The sequence below is a fragment of the Furipterus horrens genome, unplaced genomic scaffold (genome assembly GCF_987537825.1).
Source record: "Furipterus horrens unplaced genomic scaffold, mFurHor1.1.pri manual_scaffold_5, whole genome shotgun sequence".
Lineage (NCBI taxonomy): Eukaryota > Metazoa > Chordata > Mammalia > Chiroptera > Furipteridae > Furipterus > Furipterus horrens.
This window is the reverse complement of record NW_028327175.1, coordinates 11,901,523-11,929,471: the sequence shown is the minus strand read 5'-3', so window position 1 is coordinate 11,929,471 and position 27,949 is coordinate 11,901,523. Positions and strand designations below refer to the sequence as shown.

The following is a 27,949-nucleotide window of genomic DNA, read 5'->3' as shown; positions in this document are numbered from 1 at the left end:
TCTGTATTAGATGAGCTGTCTCTAAGATCCCACACAGGCGTAACATTCCAGAATTCCAGGCAGCAGGCTTTTCCCCTCTCCCTGACCCTCCCTCTGCAGCCTCCCAGCCCCTTGGTTTCCACTCACAGCTCAGGCTTAGGGAAGGGAACGTCTTAGGGGTCCTGCGTGAGGAAGTCTCCAGGTGCAGAGTTCTTGGCACATGTCTCCAGGCCAGAGTCATCTCTCCTAGTCAGGAAGCAAATCCCGATGGGAGCTGGTCGGAGGAAGGGCTCCCACTGCTCACCCTGGCTGGACTTTGAAATTAGAGTGGAAGGGGAGGAGCTGGGGGGGGGGGGTCCCGGGGTGGTGGCTGCTACCACTTCCCACCAGCCCAGAGCTTTCAGGGCTGGCGACAGTGCCAGAGGGAGAGAGAGAGAAAAAGGGAGTGGGGGCAGGGAAGGAGGGAGGGAGCAAGGAGAGAAGGCAGGTGGGCAAAGTGAAGGTGTTCTGGACTAGTTGTTAGTTTTCTTTTTTAATTAAAAAAATTAAAAAACTATATTTCTATTACAGTTGTCCCATTTTTTCCCCCATTGCTCTCCCCTGCCCCGCCCACCTCCCCCTCTCCCACAGTCACTCCCCACCCTGTTGTCTGTGTCCATGGGTCATTTATACTTGTTCCTTGACTAGACCCTTCCCCTTCTTTCCGCCCCTTCCCTCCTCCCCCCTCCCCTCTGGTCAGGGATATGCAAAAAAAATAAAACTAGACCACCAACTTACAGATATCCCATGCAGCAATATTTTCACAGATACATCTCCTAAGGCAAGGGAAATAAAGGAAAAAATAAACGAATGGGACTACATCAAACTAAAGAGTTTCTGCTCAGCAAAAGAAAACATTAGCAAGGTGAAAAGGGAACCAACGGTATGGGAAAACGTATGTGCCAATGATACCCCAGACAAGAGATTGAGCTCCAAAATATATAAAGAACTTACATGGCTCAATACCAAGAAGACAGGCAGCCCAATTAAAAAATGGGCAAAGGATCTGAACAGACACTTCTCCAAGGAGGACAGACAGAGTTCTGTTAGTTTTGTGTTTCATCAGGTCTCATCAGGGCGAGCTTCTCTCTGCAGGAGGTTGGTGAGGGGTGCGGGAAAAGGTCAGAGACGAAGAAGGAAGAGTGAGAACAGGAAAGTGAGAGAGAAGGGTATGCATGAAGTGAACAGATAAAGGAATTGGTGTTGGTATTGAGGGCTCTTAGAGGAAGACAGGAGGGATGAGTAGGGGAGGGGCACCCATGACCTAGAGAAGGCTCTGGATAGCTGGACATCCCCTTAGGTGTCTGACTGAGGCAAGATGTTGAGAACTGAGAAGCTAGGGTGCTTTATTTTTATTACATTTTAATTCCTTAAATTCCCATTTGTCACTTTTGCCTCCCCCTTCCCTAATCTCCACAGGCAGCTGTTTAGTGTGTTTAATGTATAGCTTTTTGTTGCTATGCAATTTTGTACAATGTGTATTGTTCATGGGAAATGCATTTTTAATTTATGAACATATGTGCCCTTTCTTCCCCCCACTCAGAGCCATGTTTCTGAGACCCATCCGGGCTGCTCTGAGTATCTTTTTTCCAGGTTTCCAACTGTTGTCAGGGAGAATTACTATGACTTTGCATGACATTGCCAAAGGGGGACAGTGACAAAGGCAACTAGGGGTGGGAAGGATGGGGGGGTAATGTGAGCTCGCCTGCTGTGGGAATGACCCATGTCAGTGAAGCCAGCGGTGACACATCTTCTTCCTGGGGTGTCTCATCTGTCATGCTTTTGGACTAAGGTGGGAAACCATTGCATTCCTAAGTCTGGCCTCTGTTCTTCAACTCCACCGGGCTGTGATCAGCTTTGCCCTTGTGAACTCTGCAGGCTGCAAACTCCTTGGACTTGAGATTTTTCTTGGGCTGTAACAGTAGAAATTGTTAGGGTGAGGGGCACCCAATGGCATCAGGGGCTGCTTAGTGTGGGGATGCAAACCACTGCATTGTAGAACTGCAAAGTGAGAAGTTCTGGCTTTTTTATTCAACAGGAAAACATTTATTCTGATTAATATATATATATATATATATATATATATATATATATATATATATATATATATATAATGTGTGTGAAAACAAACACACTCAAGCCTAAAAAGGCAAAATCAAGGAAGTAAAATTACAATGAACCTGACCATTATATTTTAGTAAGGACTCTTTCAGAAATCTTTTTACATGTATATACCTGTGTGTATACATGCCATTTTATAAACTGCCTATAGCCAGTAATGTAGCTTTTCATGCAAAAATATATTTTTTTCGTAAAAATATAAACCTGAGTCACCTGTCCTTATTTTTTTCATGATATTCCATCATGTAGTTAATTTTGGAACATTCTTGGCCATTGATTACTTTATTTATCTCATCTCTGATTTTTCTTCTCTTTCTGGTATTTCAATTACACACATGCTGTACCTTTTGACATTGTCCCGCTGTTCTTGAAGGTTCTGTTCTGTTTCTTTCCTACTCATTTTTCTTGTTGCATTTTAGTTTGGGAAGTTTCTATTACTTGTCTTCAAGTTCACGGACTCTTTCCTCAGCTGTGTCCGGTCTACTACCGAGCCCATCCGAGACAGCCCTCACTGCTGTCAAGTGTTTTTGATTTCTAGTATATTTCCTTTGGACTCTTTCTTAGCGTTTCCATCTTTCTTCTTACATTACCCATTTGGTAGTATATGATGTCTACCTTTTTCACTAGAGTCATGAATTTTAATTATAGTTATTTTAAATTGTCTGAGAACTCCAGTATCTGTGTCATACCTGAGCTTGGCTCAAATGCTTACTTTGTCTCTTCAGACTGTGTTTTTTTCCTATTGTTTTTGTACCCCTTGCTACCTTCTGATGGAATTTAGTCCTGATGCATGGGAAATGCTGAGGTAAGTAAGCCGTTAGTGTAAAGTTTTATATTACCCTGGTTGGGAGTGGATGTATTTAATGTTTGCTGGACTTGTAGGTGCTGAGGATTCAAATTCCCTTATTGTACTTGTTTTTTATGTCCTCTCTTGTCTTAGGGCTTTCGCAAGAGCTTCTCCTTAACTAGACTCCATTTCATTATGCTGGTGCCCTGAAATCTTATGGTGGAACCTCAGTCTTTTAGTGGGCCTCTGTCTCTGGGTCTCTGGACTGTGACCTTCACATACATTTTTCCAGTAGTTTAACCTCAAAAAAAAGTCCCACCATCTACTCCCTTCTTTGGCTTTAGTTTTTCCAATTTATTTCCTCGAGGCCCTTATCTCTGTTGAGTATGTTTTTTCTTTCTTTTCTTAGATGAGAAAGGAAGACTAGAGGAGCCTTTCGGGGGATGTCCCTCACATAGTTGATATAGGGCTCAGGCAAAGGCATTTCCCTTGGAGAATCAATCTTTGTTGAAATGAAGGCTCTGAGCACATTTCACAGTGATTACTCTTCCCTTTCCCCAGCCAGAGCAACAAAGGGATCATCTGAAAGTGATGATCTTCCTCTAGGTAAGGTCCGTAGACATTTGGTGTCCTCCTAAGACTGTGGCAACCAGAGGGTCTCTCATTTTTACCCTAGTCCACACCAGTCCTCCAACAATTTGTTAAAATTACTGTTTAAGTGTTTCTACCAGTTATGTCAGATGACTTTTGCTCCAGGTTAAGCAAGGCTTGGCTGTAACTCTCAGGATTTACCTGTATCCCTAGACTTCAGAGTGACAATTCACTCTGCAACCTCACTTCATAGATGGATTAAAAAAAATCATTGGTTTTCAGTTTGTCCAGCTTCTTCTTCTTGTAAAAATGGGAATGATACCTTGTAAGCCTGTTGCCTCTTGAAGATAAAGCTGGAAGTCTTCATATATTTTATTTGCTCTCACATCCTAGGACATAGAATTATATGCACTGTACTAATTATGTTTTTTTGGGGGGGCGTAAATTCCTTGAAGAGAGATTTCTAAGTCAAAGTGTATGTACATTTTATTTATTTATTTAATCCCCACCCAAGGATATATTTATTGATGAGAGAGAGAGAGAGAGAGAAAGAGAGAGAGAGAGAGAGAGAGAGAGAGAGAGAGAGGGAGAGAGAGAGAGGGAGATTGGTTGCCTCCCATACCAGCCCTGACGAGAGATCAGGCCCACAGCCTAAGTATGTGTCCTGACCTGGGATCAAACCTGCAACCTTTTGGTGTATGGGACAACACTCCAACCAACTGAGCAACCCATCCAGTGCTGTAAGTACATTTTAAATGCACTTCAGTAAGATGGCATCAATTTATAATTTAACTAATATTACACAAAACTGTTCTCCAAGACATTAGGTGTTTTGATCTCTTTAGAATTGCTATGATATCCACAGAATCTGAAAACTTGGAATGGGGAGAAATCTTAGATTCCCTCCAGAGTATCATCCTCAGTCTGGGAGTCACCTGAAATATTATTCCAAGATTTCTTACCATAGGTTCACAGGAAACATTCCTATTTAACAGCTGTTATCTGCCAGTAATAAGGGACTTTAATAAGAGACATCTGCTATGGATCTTCTTCTTCTCTCCCCTTCAAGCAGATCAGATGTAGTTTTCTCCATTTTACATACAAGCAGAGACGATGAGGATTGACCCCAGTTTACAGGACTGGTAAACAGGAAGGGGCAGGATGTCAGTCTCTTGCCATCTCAATTTCCCAAAGAATGAATTACTATGAAGGTACAGAATATATTTCATCGGGTAAGGAAATGTGGGACTTTCTTCTTGAAAAATCTAATTGAAAATGGAAAAACATGGAAATTCTGTTGTCATATTAATTATTATTGGGGAGTTTCTTTTTTTGGACACAGGTTGATTAATGATTTATTAGTTAAGTCCTGAGTGAAACTGAACTTTGCTTTATGACCCCAGTCCTTCTGCTAATAAGAGAGCAGGGTCTTGTAAGAGTTACTGAGGGTAAATAAACAGGTTTTCCAAAGTGATCCTTTCTCTTTCCTAACTCCGTTAGCAGTCATGGAATTGAAGGAAATGGAAAAATTTGGGAAGTATTTCAGACGAACTCTAATTTACAGGAAACCTCATATTATAGGTATTGCCTTTCACAGTGAATTGACAATGAGGGATGGTATGTGCAGGGTGTGTAGGCTGAGGGGCAGAGGTGACAGGTGTGTTAGAAGAGAATAATTGCAAGAAGATGTGGTTCAGATATTAATGCTATATAACCCTGTAATCAGCTCCGCGTAGTCATGATTTTCTTGAAAAAATGGTGCAGAGTCAAAGTCCTTGCATTTATTTATTAGGACAAAATCAATGGTGTGGGGACTGCCTGAGGGCATGATGGTGCTGGGTAAAGGGGAGCAGTGGGGGAAAAATTGGGACAACTGTGATAGCATAATCAATAAAATATAATTAAAAGAAAAATGAAATAAAAGGAGGGTCATGAACATCCATGTCAATCTTTTCAGTAGAATGTATGGCAGAAATATGTTTGTGCCTCCACCTCTCTCTTAACATTGTACTTCTCCGGTTGTAAGCTGCTTGACCTTCACAACCAAAGCATATTGTTTTTCCCAATCACAGCAGGATGACTTTTCTTAGAACTTGGCTCCCTATGACCGGGGTTGTTCCTGTATTGGGGAACAGCTGCCCCTAAGCTTGGATTCTCAGAGACAGTACATTATCTTTCTAGGGCCTTTAATTGTATCTTATTCCTATGATAATTATAATAGAATTGACTTATTTAAATTGTAAATTGCAAAGACATTTAGATGGCAAAATAAAAATAAAGGAAATGTGTACCAGATGAGAAAATTGGAACTGATTTATCACCTAAGGAAAAAGTTTTTGAAAAGAATGCGAAAACAGAATCTAACTCTGGATAGAATTGAAGTCTGTATGTACTGTACTTTCTCCTATACATACCTATTATGAAGTTTAATTTATAATTAGGCACAGGAAAAGATTAACAATAACTAATAATAAAGTAATTATATAAGTATACTATAATAAAAATGATGTGAATGTTGTCTCTCTCTCTTTCTCTGATAACTGATCTGATAACTTAGACAGCTACTAAGTGACTAACAAGCATGTGGTGTATGCAGCCCACATCTGTTGAACAAAGGGATGATTCATTGTCTTGGAGAGGGATGACATAAGATTTTTATCATGCTACTCGGAATAGTGCACAATTTAAAACTTACGAATTGTCGATTTCTGGAATTTTCCATTTAATATTTTCAGACTGCAATTAACTGCAGGTAATTGAAACTGGAAAGCAGAATGGTGGATAAGGGGGACTCTTGTATATGCTGTTTATAAGAGACACACTAAAAACACAATGACATAGAGCAATTGACAGTAAAGGAATGGAAAGAGACTCACTAGAGAATAAGCACTGGAAAGAATGCCAATGTAGCCATACTGGTATCAGAGAAAAAGACACCAGTATCTGTGTCATATCTGAGCTTGGCTATGATGCTTGCTTTGTCTCTTCAGGCTGTGTTTTTTTTCTTATCGTGATGCACTGGAAATGCTGAGGTAAGTAAACCTTTAGTATGAGATTACATATTAATCTGATTGAGAGTAGGATACGTTTAATATTTGCTGTAGTTATAGATGCCACAATATTCAAATCCTCTTAGTGTTCTTTTGTGTGTGTGTGAGAGTCCTTTGTTGTCTTAGGGCTGTCCTAAGAAATTCTCCCTAACTAGAATCCATTTTATTGTACTGGTGCCCCAAAATTTATGACTGGACCTCAGTCTTTTAGTGGGCCTTTGTCTCTGGACTGTGACCTTCACATGCATTTGTCCAGTCATTTATTAATATCATTTTATTGTTTAATTATATTTTATTCATTATGTTATTACTGTTGTTCTATTTTTTCTCCCTTTACCCCCCCATCCACCCAGCACCCTCCACTCTCTCAGGCAATCCCTCCAATGTTGTTCTTGTCCATGGGTCATGCATATAAGTTCTTCGGCTACTCCATTTTCTATACTGTAGTTTACATCCCCATGGCTATTCTGTAACTGCCTACTTGTACTTCTTAATCCCCTCAGCTCTTCATCCATTCCCCCAAACCCCCTTCCCATCTAGCAACCATCAAAACACTCTCTGTATCCATGAGTCTGTCTCTGTTCTTGTTTGTTTAGTTTGTGTTTTAGATTCAATTTTTGATAATTTGTATTTCTGTCATTTTATTCATAGTTTTGATTTTCTCCTTTTTCTTAAGTCCCTTTAACATTTCATAAAATAATGGTTTGGTGATGATGAACTCCTTTAGTTTTTTCTTGTCTGGGAAGTTCTTTATTTGCCCTTTAATTCTAAATGATATTTTTGCTGGGTAGAGCAATCTTGGCTGTAGGTCGCTGCTTTTCATGACTTTGAATATTTATTGCCAATTCCTTTTAGCTTGCAAAATTTCTTCTGAGAAATCAGCTGACAGTCTAATGGGGACTCCCCTGAAAATAACTAACTGCTTTTCTCTTGCTGCTTTTAAGATTCTCTCTTTATCTTTAACCTTTGGCATTTTGATTATGACATGTCTTGGAGTGAGCCCCTTTGCATTTATCTTGTTTGGGACTCTCTGTGCTTCCTGGACTTGCATGTCTATTTCCTTCACCAAATTAGGGAAGTTTTCTTTCATTATTTTTTCTAATAGATTTCCAATTTCTTGCTCTTTCTCTTCTCCTTCTGGCACCCCTATGGTGCAATGTTAGACTTCTTGAAGTTGTACCCTACAGGCTGCTTATACTTTCCCCATTTTTGGATTCTTTTTTCTTCTTGTTCTGATTGGTTGTTTTTTCTTCTTCTTTATGTTCCATATCATTGATTTGATTCTTGACTTCATCCACTCTACTGTTATTTTTCTATAAATTGTTCTTTATTTCAATTAGGGTATCCTTCATTTCTGACTGGGTCTTTTTTATGCTGTTGAGGTCTTCACTAAGTTCCTTGAGCATCCTTATGACTAGTGTTTTGACCTCTGCATGTAATAGATTGTTTATCTCTGTTTTCTTTAGCTCTTTTTCTGGAGTTTTCTTTCATTTGGAACATGTTTCTTTGTCTCCTCATTTTTTGCAGCCTCCCTGTGTTTGTTTCCATGTGTTATGTAGAGCTAGCTACTGGCTGAGACCACTTATCACCAACCTCCACCCTCTGTGGAGTATCAGTTGTGCAGAGGCGGGGTGATGGTGCTTTAATGTGGTCTGTAGCTGTCCACTGGGTACACTGGCCCTGGGGTTTCCTGCGTGGTGCAAGCCAAGATCAGCCTCCACCTGTGTTTTGCCCAGGGCCACCCATCGTGGGTTATAAAGCAATCTGAGTTGGCTGCTACTTGTGCTGGGCTTGGAGATTCCCAGGTGAAGCCAGGCTGTGACCTCTTGGCTGGCTGCTTCTTGTGCTGGGCTTAGAACTCAATGAGGCCAGCTGTAGCTTGTTTAATAGGACTTAGAAAGATGTGAGCCAAAACAAGACATTCATATGGAAAAGCAGTTTAGGTGGGCCCATAAATTGGGTGGGGCAGAGTCTCTGGGGATCTCCAAGGTGGGTCAAACAGTGTTAACCAGGATGATGGACTCTCAGATATGGTACCAGTTTGCTGGCTCTGTGGGGAAAGAGTTTAGAAAAGGGACAGTGGCCTCTGCTCACACTGATGCCAGACACTTCAGTTTCTTCCTCCATATCATTGGTGCCTTCCAAGCTGCTACCCGGGTGCTGGAGCTCACAGGGAGTGAGTCTGAGCAGGTGCATCTGAGTGTGGGTTCTTTAGGAGAAACTGCTTGGGGCTCCAGCAGTTTCTTCCACTGACTCAATCCCCACTGGTTTTTGCAGCCAGGAGTTGTGGGGACTTATATTCCTGGCGCTGGAACCCTGGGCTGGGGGGCCTGGTGCGGGGCTGGGATTCCTTGTTCCCAGGATATCCCTCCTAAAATTTTATCCACCAAACATGGGTGAGGGACCAGCCTGTTCTGTGTCTGCACCCCTCCTACCCATCTGGATGAATGTGGTTTATTTAATTCCATAGTTGTCAGACTTCCATTCAATTTGATTTCTGATGGTTCTGAGTGATGGTTGTTTTATATTTTAGTTGTAGTTTTGATGTGGTTATGTGAAGAGGTATCTGCTTATACTGTCATCTGACCAAAAGTCACATTTCTCCAGTAGTTTAAACTTAAAAAAGAAAAATTCCATCTCTCCTTCTACACCTTTCTTTGGTTTCTGTTTTTCAGTCTATTTCCTTGAAGCCCTTATTCCTATTGAGTATGTTCTTTTTTTTCTTTCTTAGATGAGACAGGAACACTAGGAGGGTCTTCAGAAGATGTACCTCACATAGTTGATATAGGGCCCTTGTGAAGTTTTTTCCCTCGGAGAATAGATTTTAAGACAAAGAGAATAATTAAGGATAAAAGTGATCATATTTAACAATGAAAGGGATAATTCATTAGGAAGATTAAACACTTAAATCTACATGTACCTAATAATATAGCCTCAAAATTTATAAAGCAAAAAAATTTTTTTAAATAATTTTTAAAAGATTTTTATTTTTATTTTTTGAGAGAGGGGAAGGGAGACAGAAAGAGAGGGAGAGAAACATCAGTGTGTGGTTGCCTCTTGTGTACCCCCAACTGGAGACCTGGCCTACAACCCAGGCATGTGCCATAACTGGGAATCGAACTGGTGACCCTTTGATTTACAGGCTGGTACTCAACCCACTGAGCCACACCAGCCAAAGATAAAGCAAAAATTGATAGTATTACAAGAAGAAAGAGGAATTCCCATAATCCTAGAAGATTTTATCTTACAAATCACCTCAGAAAATTAGATCTTATAAATGCAAAAATCTTAAAATAAAATTTTAGCAAATTGAATGCAATAAAGTTTGAAAAAATACATTATGACTAAATAAAATTCATTCTAAGAATTTGAGGGTAATTTAACATTTAAGTATTTTCTTTAAGTCAATTCTCTATAATGATTTACACGTTAAATGAGTAACAGAGGAAAGCGACATTATCATATTGATAGATGTAAAAAAAAATTTGAGAGCTTTTAACACCAATTCAAGATAAAAAGGTATTAGCAAACTAGGAATAGAAAGAAATTTCCTTAATATCTTCAAATATATCCACAAAAACCTACAGGAAACATACTTAATGATGAACATTTAGTAGCATTCTCTTTAAAGCCATGAAGAAGAAAGAATGTCTACTACTCTGCTTCTATTCAACATTGTACTGGGCATTCAACCCCAATAAATAGAGCATGAAAAATAGATAAGTATAGGGGTCAGAAAACAAGAAACAAAGTTATGTTTTAATGATACAATTATAAAAATGGAAAATCCAAAAACGCTGACTATAAGAAATAATAATTGAGTTCAATAAGGTTTCAGGATACAAGATCAATATTAAAAAATCTATATTTCTATATTCAAGCAACAACCCTTTAGAATAAGATAAAATTTAAAAAGATACCATTGCAACAACAATTATATGGCTAAGAATGAATCTAATAAAACACGTGAAGAAGAGCATAAAGCTTTATTAAAGACAAAAGTAAATAAAGTGATAATATACCATGTTCATGATTAAGAAGATACTATATTTTAAAGATCTAATTCCAAAATCACACAAATTAATTCAATTAATGATCTAATTTGTAGCACCTTGTTTTAGGAAAGTTCATAGGATTATCTCAAAGTTTATATGATAAATAAATGGCCCAAGAATAGCCAGAATAATGATTAAGAAGGTATGGAGGTATGGGAATTTAAAAAATATACCAGATGGTAAATTAGACTGCATAAAACTAGGGTAATAAAACTGGGGACCAGAAAGGCAGATGAGATAAGCAGACTACTGGCCTGGAAGAAGCCCAGATGTAGGACTCAGGCATATACAGAAACGTGGAAGATAACAAAAAATGGCAAAAAAAGATAAGCAGATATAGAATGGCTTCCTTAGGACAATGAAAATTCAAACAGCAATGATATATCATTTTATGCTCATCAAATTGTCAAAAATTAAAATATCTGACAATAGCAGGCAGTGATCAAGGAGAGAATGGCAGCTCTTGCATTGCTGACTAGGGTATACATTGGTGCAATTGCTTTAGAGAACAATTTATCATTACTGAGTCAATGTTGAGATATGTGTCCTCTCTGCGTATATCCTGGAGAAAGCCTTGCAAATACTCAGAAATGAGATGCCTGAGAATGTTTATTGTAGAGCCATTTGTAATAGTGGAAATGGAGAATTGATGGATACAGGGATTAACAAATAACTTGTATGCATGTATACAGCTGTTTACAGCAGATATAAACAATAAACTGGAGCCATTTGAATATCAAAACTCCAATGCTGAATGAAAAGTGCATAATAACATACACTGTTTCTATGTAAAATTCATAAAAGCAGAATATTTATTCATGTTGCTTATGGATACATATATATAAGGCATTTTTTAAATGGTTAGGAAGAATATACAACAGCTACAAGACTGTGGTTACCACTAGAGAGAAAGACAGAGAATTTGGTTATTGAGGGATGTGTATTACCAGATCTGTGATGTTTTATTTATTAAAAAAAAACAAAACTAAGGAACAGATATTTGTGAAATTTGAGTTCTGGCAAATGGATCTTTGTTATATAATCCTTTGTAGTTTTCAAGTGTGTACAAAGTATTTTATGCAATAAAGAAAAGATCATAAATGGAAGATTAAATCACAACTAGAGTTTTGTGTGAAGACGGAAGATAATTCTAGGAAGGAAGGAGAAAACAAAAGAAAGTGTGAATCCTTGGCACTGAGTTTTATGGCTTAAGTTTCACTTGGGAAAGTTAATTGTGTATCAGATTTGGAAAGTGTCCTTTGGATTGTTCTTGGCTGTTCCCAGAAGGTCCAGGAAACTTCTGGGTGCTTGAAAGCGTGTTTGTCTTTTTAAGGCTCAGGTCTGGCAAAGAAAGACTGGAGCAAAGAGAAGATGTAGAATTTAGCTGACTTAGAAGCAAGACGTCAGTTTTGATTTAGAATTAGTAGGAAAATAAAATTAGAGAATGTGTTGAAAGATGAGCACAAAAAAAGTGTACCTGAAAAAAAAAATGCCTTGGATGAGTGTTTCAAGACAAATATTTTAGCATGTGTCTCTGATTTTATTTCCAGAGAAGCTTAGAATGCTGTTCTTTTCTTCTCCTTCTTTTTCTTTTTTTTTAAAGAAAAGTCTTAATAAAGTTTGTGGAAGTAAAGAGAAATTTCTCAAAGTTATATATTTTTTCATAAAACACATGTTTCATATATATATAAAAACCTCCAAAAGGCATTACTCAAGGAATAATTTCTTGATTCGACTTAAACTAAGCCTGACTACCATGGCAAGCAGTCGCTCTGAAAAAGAGTTGAAAAATGCATCATGGGGTTACATGGTTCAGTAATAATGTCAGGACTGATCATGTGAGGTAAAACCACTGGCAAATGTCATTGAAGCTCATGTTTAGTTTTTAATCGAGTGAATGTGTCCCCCTTAAACATGTACCTGTGACATTTACAAATATTTTCAAACACATTGTATAAATACAGTGATAAAAATTCCTGAGCTCCCTTTTCTTATCCTAGTGTTTGCCAGTAGACATCCATGTGGTGTTTCATTTGACCAACACTCCCTAGTCTTTTTAAAAAAAATTTTTAAATCACATTTATGAAAATATCTGTGCTTCAAGTCAGTTTGTAAGCCTAAGTTTTAATATGAACCTGATCATAACAAGAGAAAAATGCTTAACAGAGCCTTTCTGTGGGCAGGGAGAGTTGAGGCGGGAGGGGCAGGTTGTCGATGCAAGAATTATGGTTTAACATGTATTTTGCAATACCCAGAACAGCTTCAGTTTCATCTGCATGGTTTGGGAAGACTCTCAGGGATAAATCAGCAAGACTCTGCTTCTGTGGCCAGTAAGGTCCCTGTTGGGGGCTTTTCAGTAGCCTCATTTCCTAAATGCCCCTCTCCAGTTTCACGCTACCCCCCCACCCCCAAGACTTCAAGGTTTCTACTAAATGGAAGTCATACCCCCCAGTTCCTTCAAAACAGAGAAGATTTAGAAGGTAAAAGGCTTGGCAAGTAAGTCATAGGGAGTCGGGAGGCATTCAAGTTTCAAATGTGATCCTGGCAAGATGTAACAATATATAATTTCTGTTTTCTTTCAGAAAAGCACATGCAGTGTTTTTGGAAAACTAGCTACATATTACTTCTCCAGTTCCTCGTAAATTATATGATTGCTGTGTCTAGTAGCTGACACTCCAAATTTTGCAGCTTTAAAGTGCAAGTGTGCCAAAGCATTAAAGATACATGGTGCCCATGTGAACATGGGAGAGTCAGCATTTCTTTGACGGAGGCCAAGTTTTAGAGTGTGATTTGCGAGACATTTATCTAATTGTCACTCCAGTACATTTTTTTCATATCTTTTAGAGAGAGAGAAAAGGAGACAGGAAGGGAGAGAGAGAGAGACACAGAGAAACGTCAGCTGGTTGCCTCCAGCACGTGCTTGGACTGGGGATGAAATTGCAACTTAGGTACGTGCACTGACGAGGAATCGAACCCACAACCCCTTTGGTGTATGGGATGGCGCTCCAACTGAGTCACATGGGTCAGGGCATGTGCAAGAAACTTTTCATTGAGGCAGAGAAGAGTTTGTATAAGCAAAATCCTACACCATTTCATAATTCTGTACCATAAGCAGGAGGAGCAAATGAAGATTTCTAGATCTAGTTGTTAAAAGTAAAAGGTTATCCTTGTACACTCAATCGCATGGATTTCATCAGAAAAGAGGTGAGTACTGTGGAAGATTCATACTGTTAAAAAATCCCTTTATTATTACATTTTTGTTTGTTTATTTATTTATTTATTTTTAGAGAGAAGGGAAAGGAAAAAGAGAGGGAGAGAAACATCACTGTGGTTGTCTCTCACTTGCGCCCCCAACTGGGTACCTGACATGCAACCTAGTCATGTGCCCTGACTGGGAATCGAACCAGCGACACTTGGCTCGCAGGCCGACGCTCAATCCACTGAGTCACAGCAGCCAGGGCTTTATTATTACTTTTTAATGGTTTGGTCTTTTGCTTATTTCACAATGTTTAAATGAGCTTCTCTAATTTGATCCTCATGTTCATAGTTCTATCTCACTTTAGTTTTAGCAGCTTTTCATGTGAAGGGGATGGGTAAAGGGGGGTAACAATGTTTGCAATCATATGGAAGGATGAAGATAAAGGAGGAAAACTGTTTTGGTTTAACACACACAAACAATTTCTGGAAAATAAACCCTTTTGCAGCAAAAATTCTTCAAAAACATTGTTTCAACCACACATATTATTCTGCTCATTCCCATGTGAAATAAAAAATACATACAGGAAGGGTAGGCAAGGGAAATAAACATTTATTGAGCCAGGCACTGAGCTGGAATTTTCAATAACATGAATAGAAATAGAATGACCATACTGTAAAGGGATGTTTAAGATTTTGTTTGGCAAGCATTGTTTTTGGTGTGCAGTAAAAACAAAGATGTTCTGATAACAGCAGTTAGCATAATCTCCCATACTATCGACAAAGATGTCACTGTCCACGTTGTCTCCTCAAAAAGGAAAGAGATAAATAAATCCATGGCCAACTTAAAGCACGAGGTGCAATAACCAAAGATTTACAGAATTAAAAATGCAAGATAAATTAAATGACTATAGTCTTTTATAATTCTTTAAGGCTAAAAAGAAAAAAATATGGCATTATAAGTACATGTAGAAATAAATTTTATAAATCAAAACAAAATTATTTCTGATATATGATTGAGTTCTCTCATACCATAATATATTTGATGTCTAAAATCAAATAAGGAAAAGATTTATTTCTAGATGAGATTAGGGAAATCAAATTGTGAGAGATACCATGATCATGCCTATGGGCAATGGGTGATTTATAGTTAGGAAAATAATGTGCACACTGGTTCATTGGTGCTTTACTATATCTTCTTTCTGGTCTTTATTCATCATCTAGTTTTTATTAAATGTAAAAATGGTTATTGAGACAACTTAGTATAAACCTGCAAAATGGTGAACTCGAAGGTGTATTCTCATGTGAAACAAACAAACAAGCTAACTAACAAACCCAGTCAACAACTTCTGTAACAATAACTTCTAATTTTTCACTTAATGTTGAAGACTTTTGCTTGGCATTTTCTAGGGAAGAGAAAAAGCAGAGGTAGTGGTAGCTTTGAAAATCTGAAACCTTATGCTATTACATAGTCTTTACTTCAATATGGCTTTTCAGAAGACACAGCTCACTGAACAGGCTGGTTCTAGATTGCTTTGGTTTCCACATGAGACTTAAAATTTTAAAAATGAGTGATCAACCACAAAAGCAAGCCTCATAATGCAAATAACACTCAAGAAGTATCAGAGGTTACATGAAGCAGAGCTGAGGAGGTGGCTGGCTTTCAAACAGTTGTTGATTGTACTTTATAAACACTTAACACCCAGATCAGCTGTACACTTGGCACATTATACTAATTCTAGACAAAGTGAAGAAAAAAATTAGTATATTCATGGTTTCAACAGAATTCTATGATTACATATTTCCTTCGGTTTTGTTTTACAGACATAGACACAATCATATTGAAACTACCTATGAATAGACTGTACGTCATTAAATAAATGTCTTCATTGGTCTTATAAAAATTTCACAATATGAGGAATAATCGTATATTTCAATGTGTCATATAGCTTTTGGACCACATAAAGCAATATAATATAAATATAACAATTACTTTAAAGTCAGGAGTACCACATGGCAAACACAACGGATATGCAACTGAAACATAATCAGAGCATGAGACATGACATCCTTCATTCTAAACAATAAGCAGCTTTGAAGAAAAGACATGAGGACAAGAAGGGGAGGTAGTTACTTTGAAAAACTCAAAATCATTTCATCAGGAATTTTATAAAACAAATAATTTTTCAGAGGTATCTCTGCCATGTAGTTTTTCAATTTCAGCTAGCATAACGAAAAGATCCCCGACCCCCAGGACTTGTGAAATTTGCATTAAAAACTCAGACTGTATTTTGAAGGTTATCCTGGTAAAGCATAATTTGATCACAACTATTAAAGGTTATTTTGGATATTTCTACTTTAGCAGCCAAAGTTTTGAGAGTTAAATGTTTTCTTCTTTCTAATCAGAAGCAGGTAGAAAGTGGCTAATAGATTAAGACTATCCAAGTGTCTCTCCATTCATTGGTCACAGCCACATAAATGGGATATATTTTTTCCACTTTACAAGTCTCCAATTCTTCCTGACTTGAAATCAGAGCATAAATCGAAAGAATCGATGTGGACAAAATCATGGTGGACATGTGGTGTTGTGAGTTATGTACATCTCCTAGCCGTAAACTTAGACCACTGACTAAATTACGGATTCACCAAGTCTCATAAAATTTGGGTTTAGCAGGCTCATCTTGGCATTTTATGGAATTCTGAGCTGCCCAGCCCCCTGGAAATGTCCTATTTTCTATCTTTCTATCTCTTTCCTTTATTTGAAACAGATACCATGAGGGTCTCAAACCAAAAATCACCTTCCTGAAAGACACAAGCCTGGGAGAGAGCTCCTATTCAACTTGTCCATCGTGGAATGCATCCAGGCCATCATGCTAAACAGAACTCCTGGTTGGACCCTGAGGTCTGAAGCAATCCTTCTGTATGTTTAAGCTTCATCAATGTTGCTTGGATTTAGCAAAGGCCTTTGAATAAATTAAGTACGTTTTTAATGAATAGAGCTAGAATCTCTGAGCATGCAAATCTCCAAATAAGGTAACTTGTGACCCTCAACCTGGGCCTTGATGTCTGTGTGGCTGATTTAACATTTGACTTGGTCACTTGCACTGCAGGTCCAGAGTCACTGTTTAGGAATAATTTAGTTTTTTGCAGTCCCCATGGTCGCTACAGCCATGATTCACTCCTAGGAAAAATATAGGCCCTGGAGTGGGAGAATAAAGAGCCTACCAGTAAGGACAGCGAAGAGAAGGTGAAGCAAAGATGTTAAATCCAATCAATCTGACTTGGAGGGATATGTCTCGGTTCTTCTGTCAAGCATTGCTACAGCCACACTGTTCCTTGCTTCAGGTTAAGGGCACATCAGCAGTGCTTTTCTGACTGTACTTGGGTCTTTGACTAGAAATTCTAGATTTTACTTGGATCATGAAATCAGAGTTGGTTAGAGTTGTAAGAGGTCTTTGAAACATTTTAGGCCAACCCACTTATTCAATAGGTGAGGAAACTGGTGGCTAGAGTTTAAAGGACTTGCATTAAGTCACACAGCCTGCTGAGTGCCAGCAATGTGACCTAGACCTTGAATGCTCAGCCCACTATCCTAGCAAGAACACAATTGTGCTTGAGCCAAAAAGGCAGAAAAAGAAATTTGTTTACTGATGTACACACGACACCTTCATCAATGGCAAACCCCCATTAGCCAACGTTGGGGCAGTAATGCAGAGTCATTTACATTTCCTATATGTGTGCAAAGTTCCGTTGTGTGTATGTTGCCCTTTTCAGGCCCAGGTATGCAATTCAAAGCCATTCAAAAGCACATCAATATGTTTGTAAATTGAATTCTGGGGGTGGCAGGCTGATCCGCAAACCCCAGCCAGAGTCAATTTCTTATCAGCTGAAGTAAGTCACACTATTTACATCAACTCTGTGGTACTTCAATTAAACAATAAACTTAATAATCCACTGAACAGGTCCTAGTTGGACCTCAGGCCATTGTATCATTCCCTTTCTGACTTCTCCATTCATTTACATTAAAAAAGAAAATTTACTTTCCAGTCGATACACAGCATCTTTGTAAAAAGGAAACTTTTAACAAATACATAAAAGGAAAGAAAGGCACTTTGTAAAATGTGTACAAATCTGTTTCTTTCTTGTCTACTCTAAGGAGACAGGGAAGTTACTGAAGGCTGAGCCAAGTCTTTCGGGAAGGGGCGGCAGCGAGCGGCAGGCAGCCGGATTTCTCCACAGCCCCCAGCTGCTTGTTCACTTACAGGGTTCTCTGATTCCGTTGGGCCACTAAGGGAAAGAAGTCAAAGTCCTTGATCACTTACAGGTGCTAAGGGATTGACCAACTTTGGACTAAACCAGCGAGAGCAAGTCTTTAGTCCACAACTGCGTACCAGGACTGGCCGTAGGCACTTGGGAGAAAGAAGGTAAATGTCAGTGACAAGGCTGACGGGAACTTGTGCTCATAGTGAGGTGCCTCACCCTCACTTGCAAAAACTGACCTCAGGATATTCTGCAGTTTGGGTCCTAAACTTCCATAAATCACCCAGTGGCTATCCTGTTTCCATGTGCTTTGTAACATGAATATTTAGACGCTTGTTTATAAAAATAGGATTTTTTTGTAATTCAGAGCATAAGGCTCTTTAAATCAACTGTGTAGTGTTGGTTGGTAATCCAGGAGGGAAAACACAAAAACCAAAACAACAGAATCAGCAGCCAGATGTAAGACAAGATATTTGGGGCTGTGGGACCCAACAAGGAATACGCATGGCTTGATTCAGCAAAACATCACTTTTCTAAAAATTAGAGCCACACTTAATGTCCTTAAAAAAAAAAAAACCCTCATATAATTGCACATAACCTTAGACTATTATTCGGTACCTACATAACTTATAAAATGCATGTGTGATATGTTAGGACCAACCGGAACTGATGATTTAAAGGGGAAAAACAAAAAACACATAACTGAAGAGTACTTGTATTTCTATAATCGAGGGACGTTATTTATTAGCTCAATGAAGAGATACAAGGCACCAAATTATCTTGGCTGGAAAGTATTCAGTGAGTCATGGAATCAAGGAGTTGGAGATTAAAAGAATATTAGGGATTATTTGGCCCAATATTTCCTTCAGAGGAAACTGAGGCCCAGAAAGGGAATTGCTCTCTGAAAGGGGACATAGTTAGGACTAGAACCTGAGGCTCTTGACCTCCAATCTGCATCCTTCCATTCAACTAGCTGTTTCCTTGATAAAAAAATTCTAGTCATGAAAAAAATTAATTCAAATATAGAGTGCTCATTGGCTGAGAAACATAGTCTTAGTTTGGCTTAATGAGTGGCTAATTGGTGGTTTTCTTTCTTTTTTTAGGGATTTAGGTTCAAGTTGAGTCTTTAGCCATAATATTTTTGTCCATATATGCCAAAATCAGACTGTCTTTTAATTTTCAAACTAGCAGAGCGATTGCTATACATCTTGGACAACAACGGACTATTTGGGAAAAACGTTAGCCTGTGTTGACTTTGAAGAGCAGAGTTTTGGGGCAATGCTACTCCAGGTTGCTATATCCTCCAGCCCTCTTGGAAGTCGTGTGTAGTTTTGCAGGTCATTCTCTACCATTAGGTAAATCTTAAACTACTAATACATTAAAAAAATAATTTTATTTATTTATTTTTAGAGAGAGGGTAAGGGAGGGAGAAAGAGAGAGAGAGAGTAGCATCAATGTGAGAGAGACACATCAATTGGTTGCCTCTCATACTGCCCTGTCTGGAGATCGAACCTGCAACCCAGGCATGTGCCCTGCCTGGTAATTGAACTGGTGACCTTTCGCTTTGTGGAATGATACCCAACCAAACTGAGCCACACTGGTCAGGGCCTAATAGATTTTAAAAAATTTGCCTTCTCCTTATGTATGGTGTTGTTCAGGTAAGACAAACAGACTTGACTTGTACTTCCCAGAGAGGCATTGCTATCATGCACCAAAACAGCCTTTAGTGGAAATGCTCATCGAGGGCAGTGTTTCTTAAACTTCATTATGCACATGTGTCATCTTGGGAACTTAGTGCCATGCTGATTCTGAATCTGTAGGTTTGGGGCAGGGAGGCTGAGATTCCGCATTTCCATGCAGGGCCTAGGTGAGGGCTAGTCCTCAGACCTGACTTTGAGTAGCAAGGATTTAGGGGATCAAATGAACTTGGACAACTTTTCCAGATGTTCCCCTTTCTCTTACAGTGTTTATGTATTGGTAGAACAGAGCCTCATATCTATTTCTTTTGCAATTCTGGAAGCCCTGTCAGTGTGTGGACATAAAGAAAGGATTTGCCATCAGGTGAAATAAAAAAATTAGAGGGAGGCAGTTCATGCATCATGGATGCTCTCTTTGAAATGGAGAGCCAGGCTTTTGACCCCTCCCAGGGAGCCTGCCCTTGAAACTGACTTGGAGACTCTTACTACCATACCCGGGCCTCTGTAGCTGTTCCTACCACTCCACAGAGGCTGTATCTTAAGACTTTTATTGGACACTTCTGATGTGACTGCTGTCTCTGCCTCTGCCAAGAGTTTGCAAATGGATCTACTCCAGAGAGATACTAACTCAAGGCTTTGCTTAAAACATCTTTGCTGCCAAGACTGGGCAGAAAAAAACCCAAAACAAAACCAACCTGCTCTCTCTGAAATAGTATGCTAGATGCCACCATTCTTCTTTTTATGGTGGCTTCATAAATATCCACCCAGGAAAAAGCAGAAGCCCCAGATTAGCTCTAAATTACAGGAGAAGTAATTTCTGTCTTTGGAGAGCCCTAAAACTCTAGGTTGGTGGTTGTGGTTTAGTGTCTCCTGGAGATGAAGGAATCAGATAAAACCATACTACACTGTATTGGAAATTGAATATTGTCATCCACTTCACATTCCTCAGTGGGGTTTGGTTGATATGGCATTTACTCCACAAACAGGGATAGCATATACTATTATGTACTGTAAATACTCATTACAGCCTACTGTGCCCACTGAATACATAAACAACTGCTGGGAAGATAAAAAAGACTTCTGTTTTGCCTAACTGGTAGAAAAATAGTCTTCGAAAATACATCGTTGAATGTATGGGTTTGTATTAAAGTAGAATTTGTATGTACAATAAGGCAGTACCTCCAGTAGCATCCTGCTGTGATTATCTTTTAAATTAAAGTTGACTTTGGGATCTTTTTCACTAAGAGAAGACTAGGGTCTATAACAAATTAGCTATCATACTGAAATGAGGCAGGAAATCATTGTAGGAGGATTCACCACACCAAACTCATTTGTCTCTTGTGTAAGAAAATTTCACTCTCCGAAATTATATTCTGTAGAGGCTTTAGAATAAAATACCATGGTGGGGTCGTGGGCGGGGAATCCATGCTTAGCAAATTCAATCTATTAAGAAAAAAAGGGAGGCATACTGTTAACTTGCAGGTCTGCAACTTGATCACTAAGGTCATAGGAAGTGATGTAGACAATCTGTAAGGTGTTCCGGAATGCATCCTTCCTTTGAATGTGCTGTGTTGGGTTAATCCTAACAAAATGAAAGAGGCAGGCAAAGGTTAAGCAACTGGTTTCCAGGAGCAGTTTTTATGCCAATAAAACTGTCTCTTGTCTTCCTATGCTGACCTATCAAGAGTATTTCGTTTGCTCCTGTCACGCACGTACCACACCGTGAAAGCCTTTCCCGGAGGGGCTACACCTATTGGCACGGTCCCTCAAGAATACTAAGCAACGTGCTTTTATGCCATTGGACATGCAAATGTACCACTCATAGCAGAAAGTAAATCTGCAAATCACAGGAAACAAGATGATCTGTTCTGGAATCAGCTGTTGGGGAAAGAGGCCACTGGTTGAAAATGGAGCATGGAAAGAACTGAGCAGTGGGCTTTAGGCATGTCGTCCTCACTCCATTCTTGAGCCTTCCCTGGTAGAGGACATGGCATGGACTCTGTAGTATTACCTGAAGAAAAATCACATTTTAACCAATCATCCCGCTAATCGAACCGTCACTGAAAAGAGTGCTTTAAGCACATGGGGTCCAGGTAATCGGACCCCGCCAGCTGGAGACCAAAGCCGCTTGGCGCTCTGGTATAGGAGGCCACATCTTTCTCGCTTTGATCCTCTTGCAAGGGGGGTGGAGCTTCCTCGGCTGGCTCTTCAAACGCAGCCAGGTTTTGAGTGCTCAGATCCTGCACTAACACCAGGATTTTGTTATCCATTACCCTGGACACCTTCGCGTACCCCTTACTGGTTTTAGGAGCGTTGGGCTTCTCTGTGTGGTTGCTGTTCTCTTTTTGTTTTGGGAGCAGTGATAATGCTCCATCTTTGCTGATCTTGTGAATCTCCACATAATCCAAGGGTTTAGCAGAGATGAAGGGGATTTTCTCCCGGGGCAGCTGCTGGGAGGTGTCTGGGTCAGCCTTGGAACGAAGGCTTTCCACCTCCCTTTGCTGTGCTGCCGTTTCCTCCCCTCCGTTCTCCGCCGTTTCCGAGGATTGTGAAGCATGATTTTCTGTTTTGTCCAGCAAAGTGGCCAATGCACCTGGCGTGCCCATGGCCAGCTTACACACATCAGCAATGTTGTGGTAAGAAGACGCGGGGTCGTGCTGGCTGGGGAGCGGCGATGAAGGCCGTGTTGAAGATTTGGGCCCGTTAGTACAGAAATAGGGGATCTTGCCTTCCAAGCCTGTGTTCTGAGGGTCCCAGGTGTGGATACCATTTCTTTCAGAGTTCTCAGGCTTCTCGATGCCCTCGAGAGTGTGGAATGTAGATGTGTTTACCTGGGGTTCCTCATATTTCTTGGACAAAAGGGGAGGGCTGTCATAGCTTCCCTGGCCAGAGTCACTGTCGGAATCCAGGTGTTTGGGCTTCATCATACCTGGGTCCGAGTGTTCTTTTGAATTGGCTGACATCAGCTGCTGGTTCTCACTGTCAACGACTTCTAAAAGCTCCACCAGCAAGTCCTCACAGTCAGAGGGGAACTCTTGGCATCCCAGGGCACTCAGTAGTTCTTCAGACTTGTCCTTCTAATAAAACAGACACAAGGAGGAAAGGCTCTTAGCTTTATAACATTCCAAATCAGCAGCAAGACCCAGTCTGTGTTCATGACCATGCGTGAGTGGATGTGGTAAGAGCCTAGCAGAATGTTCCAAACTTTAGACCTTTGTGTACCATATGCCATCTATAATAATCACCTCGTGGACTACTTCGTCATCTCGTATTTTTCTCTAAGCCAGTTCATGATTTTAACTTAGTTTCTCTCTAAGCAAAAATAATCATGAATTTAATGGACAAGTAGTATATGCACTGATAAAAAACGTACGACTATTAAATAAAACTTCTGCAATATCTTAAATCACCATACTCAGGTTAAGCCATGGCCAGGTTTCTTAGTTGGTTAGAGCTTTGTCCTGATATGCCAAGGTTGTGGGTTTGATCCCCAGTCAGAACACATGCAAGAAGCAGCCAATAAATGCATAAATAAATGTAACAACAAATCAATGTTTCTCTCTCTGTCTCTCTCTCTAAAAATATCAATAAATAATACGAAAGGAAGAAATTATAAAACCAATGTGCTCATACATGTGTTCAGCTCTTTGGGACTCTGTGGCTCTGACATCTGGTTCCTGACTTCCTAACCTCCACCGCTTTCTAGAATCTGGAAGTAGTAAGTTGCTTCTCATTTCTTCCTTCTCCTCTCAACTCCTCCTCTTCCATTGTCTCTCTTCTTTCCCCTCCTTTCTCTGATCCTTCTTTTTTCTCTCCTCTACTCCATTTTCTCTTCCCCTCCCCCTCTCTTCTTGCTAAGACATATTTTTCCTCCTGCTCTTCCTCTCCCTTGTCTTCCTCCTTCTCTCTCGTTCTTCTTCCTGCCTCCACCTCTTCCTTTCCACTCTTCTTCCTGATCCTCTGACTTAGGTCAGGCACTAGTGCCTCAATCTTGGCTTTATCACTCGTTAAAGGGCATTGACTTTGAACCAGCTGCTCAGTGATCCTCAGCTTCTCCATTTGTAAGATGGGAATAATAGTGCCACATGGGAGAGTTCTTTTGTGGACTGGCGGTAATGTGACTGCGAAAACAAAACAGTTTTCTTTGCCATGAAAACAGTTGTTTTATCATTAAGTCTCTGTGGCTGCAAGGTCGAATCGACAGTCCTTAATTTAATCAGCTGAGATATTCATGCTGCCTCTATAAAGGATAGGGGTATAAAAGCACTGAGCTAGGAGCCCAGATTCCGGGGTCCTAGTCCCCGATATGATATTTGCAGTCAGAGTGAATGCAGTCAAGCCGAATTCCCTGGGACTCACTTCTCACATTCTTATACTGTTAGTCTTGCAGCGGCTGCGTCAATTGGTATAAAGTGCAGGTCACTGCTTTTACATACATCAATGTTAAATTCAAGGTCAAATGGAGAGTATCTCATACCTCTTCAACCTGCAGAGAAATTTAAAATATTCTATCCTCTCTTTACATTCAAAACGCTTAAATGTAATTCTCACTTGAATGAGCCTAAGTGGACCCTGGCCAATACCGGCCACACCGTACTGATCTGGTCACCTGAGTGATCAAAGAGGCAGAAACTGCAGCACAGTATTCTGTTACTATGGCCTTACGGAATGAACACTAAGTGAAAGCTTTCACCAAAGTACGATGGAGGGGGTGGTCATAGGTCCCTCTTTGGTATTAAACAAAATAGTCACCTTTTAAAAAAATTGATTATTTGTACAAAATATTTATGTCTGTGCTTAGGAATAGACTGGTAAATCTAGCAAACATTACTAAGTGCTATCATGTTTTTTTGGCTTTCTCTCTTTTCCTTCTGACATTTAATATCTCATAGTAAGTACACTCATGCCTCACATATCTTTCTCGAAAGAGGAGGGACAGGGGGGTCAGGCTGAATTGATGGGGATTGTGTGCGCATGTGTAAAGGCAGATATTACACATCAGTAAGTCGTGAAACATTCTCCACCTCTGGCGCTTACCTCCAGCAGATGAGTATCAAATCCTTTTATTTTTGGCCCGGGAACTGGTGGAAAGATGCAGGTCTTCATGCTATAAAATAATTTGTGAGATAGGATAAATGACTCATTTTCTCACTCTCTAACTTCTAAAAGGTTGGTATTATCTGCTACATGGACTACGGCAGATAAGAGTTAAACTTCTGGGGCTATGTGAAACTGACCATCAGTGGTGGAGGCAGTAATTACAGAGGCCAACATCAACATTAGCTCCGGCTCACTGAGGAGGCTGAACTGGATTATTTGCACTCTTTGCTTCTCTTGATTTTAGCTGCTCTTGACAGAATGTTACTATTTCCCCACTGTGAGGTTCAATTTGATGGAAAGAGCACCAGCTTCAAATGAGTTCGTTTGGTGACTTTTATTAGCACTTGTCAAAGAGTTTTTAAATGGGTGACCACACTGCAACTAAAGGCTAAATCAAGCACTGGTGCAGATTTCTATCATCTCCGTATTGCCTTTTTAAAAAATCATTATCCCTGACAACCACGATTGGGAGGAAGGTTGATAGACAATGAAGTACCTATAGCCCTTCAAAGCCACTGCCCAGACCATAATCAAACAGACGACAACAGAAGGAACAGCCACAAAGATCCACACGGTGGTGTCTGCATTGGTGACATCTAAAAAGAAACAGCCAGAAAGCTTCAATCATATACAGTATCACTAAATAAAGCAAACAAACAAAGCTAAGTTTTCTTCCCTACCTCCACTTCTTTTGATTTGAACAGCAATCCAGAGTAACAATGATGGGTTAATTTTTCCAATGTAATTAAATTAGAATATCTTGCCTATGTTTTAAAGTGAACTTTTCAAAATCCTTTCACATATTTTGTTATTGAGACTTAAAGAGGCATTTTAATGTCACACGCTCAATTGCAGTAATAATGAAAGGTAATACATATTAAGTTCTTACTAAAAGCCGTCAGTCGTGTTAAGCTCTTTCCATACATTGCCTTGTGTGTAAAGCTCAGACTCAAACAGTGATTACCCATTGGCATGTAACTATAAAGCTGTAGTGAGGGATTTGAATCCAAGCCCTCTGCTTCTAGACCCTGCGCTTTTTGTTAGTAAGAGCCGGGGCTGAACAGGATGCATGTGAGCCTTATGAAGCACGGTTCAGTGCTCTTTCCCGTGTGACAGACCAATGCAAACCCTGCTCTTCTGGCCAGGCAAGTTGTCACCAGCACTAGGCTTTGCCATTTGGTTCTGGGTAAGACTTCTAACTTTGCAGAACTTCAATTTCCTCACTTTTAATTCTTAATGGCAATGATAGTCTTGCTGAACACCTGAGAGGGTTGGGAGGCCCAAACAAGGTATAGACTGTAAACCATGTGGTACTTTAGAAAGTCAAGGTGAATCATTCCCTAGTGGAATATAACCCACCATACTTAAAGACACCTAGTTAGAATTGAATGCCTTTCACACACTGTGCCTTGACTAAGAGACCGTCATGTCATCGACACTCAAGTCTGAAAATCAGTCCAGTTCCTGCCTTTAAGATGGGATACCATCTTACAAATTCTGGGAGAACTAGCTGATGACATTGACTCCATGATAGGGACGGGGCAGACGGGGAGGGCAGAATGACTACCACGCTCTGTGAGACACAGGGCCCATGTCTGCAGCTTCATCTGGAACCTGGTCCTCCCTGATAATGACCCAGGGGACACTGCTACACTTCCATGTGTCTTGGTGTTGGATGGAGACGTGATGAACCCCCCTTGAGTCATTCCTCTGACTAAGGCTCAAAATTGTTCATCAGTAGTTATGACATGCAAATGAACCAAATTCATTCTTTTCAAAAAATATTTATGATTACAAGCAAAAGGTAGCCAAGACACTTACAGCTAGGTATCTGGATGGAGTTCTCTGGGCCCCAATCACTCCAGAATCCATGGTCGGGCTTGCAGCGCACCTGGATGAGGTATTTCTGTCCTGGGTATAAGCTGAAAATCTTAAACTGAGTTTGCTGCCCGGCGAAATGAGTCTAAGAAGGAGCAAGGAAAACAGAAGTCACTCTGACTTGTGTTCTGAAGAAACGAACTTTTCCCTTAGATGATAAACTACTGGAGGAGTGAGGCTGGATGATCAGACTTAGACACCCTGTTGTCACCGTTGTGCCTTCTTCTCAGCCCATCCCTTTCTACTCTTCACCATCGTTCACACATAAGTTAACAGGGTTTCTATCTCTATTTCAGAAAAACAAATACTCTGCACCCTAACCCCTGCCTTCTACATTCTACTTTATGAAAGGTAACCTGTTAATAAAATCGTAGAATTGTTATTTTGTAAACCCTAATGAAATAATTGATTCAAGGATTATTCAAGTAAATCCACTAGGTGGCAGAGAACTGGGTATCGTGCATGTTGAAGCAATAGTGCACAAAGTAAATGTGACTTTACAATTACGGCATGAGGTTGTGATTTCCCTGGGTCAGTTTTAGCATCATTTATGGTAGGTCAACCAGATGGTTTGTGTCTCCTAACATGATGCAATATGAAGCGATACAATATCACCTCTGAAGTGTTCTTGCCCACAGTTATTCAACCTGAATCTAATCAAGTTTTTAGAGCTGATGTCTGGTAATAGGAAATATGGAGGCAGAGAAATTAGCTAAATGACCTCCCAAAGAACTAATCAGACAAATGCAAAAGGTAGGACATCCTATGGGATTAGGGCCTCGTCTCCCAAGCGTGTTGAGACTAAAGGAACATAACCAGTCACAATGTGTGTCCTAGATGGGTTCTGGTTTGAACACACTGGCTGTTAAAGATATTTTCTTGGAAGCAATTAGGAGAATTAAAATATGATTTGGCCATCTGAATGGTACTAAAGAATTTTTATTATTTTTCTGTGTGTGATCTTATTATTTTGGCTATGTTCGAAAATGTTTTCTTTTTAAGAAGACACATACTAAAGTATTCAAGAGTGGAATATCATAATGCCTATAATTTACTGTATTATTTCTTTACAATGAAATATTTTAAAGTGAATAAAAATGCCACTGACCATTGACTGGTTACACTAAGAGTTTTTCCTCCCACTTAATGCCATTTAAGTATTTTCATAGGTGTTTAAATCTAAGATACTTGAGAGAG

At 39.7% G+C, this 27,949-nt stretch overlaps 2 protein-coding genes and 1 long non-coding RNA gene across 3 annotated transcripts in view; 1 reads left to right on the top strand and 2 right to left on the bottom strand.

The window, feature by feature from the left end:
- Positions 1 to 265, bottom strand: part of AGXT2 (alanine--glyoxylate aminotransferase 2) — a 37,100-nt gene extending 36,835 nt beyond the window's left edge. The window contains exon 1 of the mRNA XM_090276178.1: positions 127 to 265. Coding sequence (XP_090132304.1) covers positions 127 to 220 — 94 coding nt within the window. The 5' untranslated portion in view covers positions 221 to 265. The remainder of the gene's footprint in view (positions 1 to 126) is intronic.
- Positions 266 to 4,158: 3,893 nt separating this feature from the next.
- Positions 4,159 to 13,579, top strand: LOC150008204 (uncharacterized). The gene is made up of 3 exons (XR_016511282.1): positions 4,159 to 4,257; positions 13,205 to 13,349; positions 13,467 to 13,579. It is a non-coding gene; the product is annotated as an uncharacterized LOC150008204 (long non-coding RNA).
- A 6,959-nt stretch (positions 13,580 to 20,538) lies between these two features.
- The window catches only part of PRLR (prolactin receptor), a 150,098-nt gene continuing 142,687 nt past the window's right edge, over positions 20,539 to 27,949 (bottom strand). The window contains exons 7-10 of the mRNA XM_090276177.1: positions 26,696 to 26,837; positions 25,371 to 25,470; positions 24,812 to 24,881; positions 20,539 to 22,851 (exon numbers count right to left, since the gene is read on the bottom strand). Of these exons, the coding sequence (XP_090132303.1) occupies positions 21,832 to 22,851; positions 24,812 to 24,881; positions 25,371 to 25,470; positions 26,696 to 26,837 (1,332 nt within the window). The 3' untranslated portion in view covers positions 20,539 to 21,831. The remainder of the gene's footprint in view (positions 22,852 to 24,811; positions 24,882 to 25,370; positions 25,471 to 26,695; positions 26,838 to 27,949) is intronic.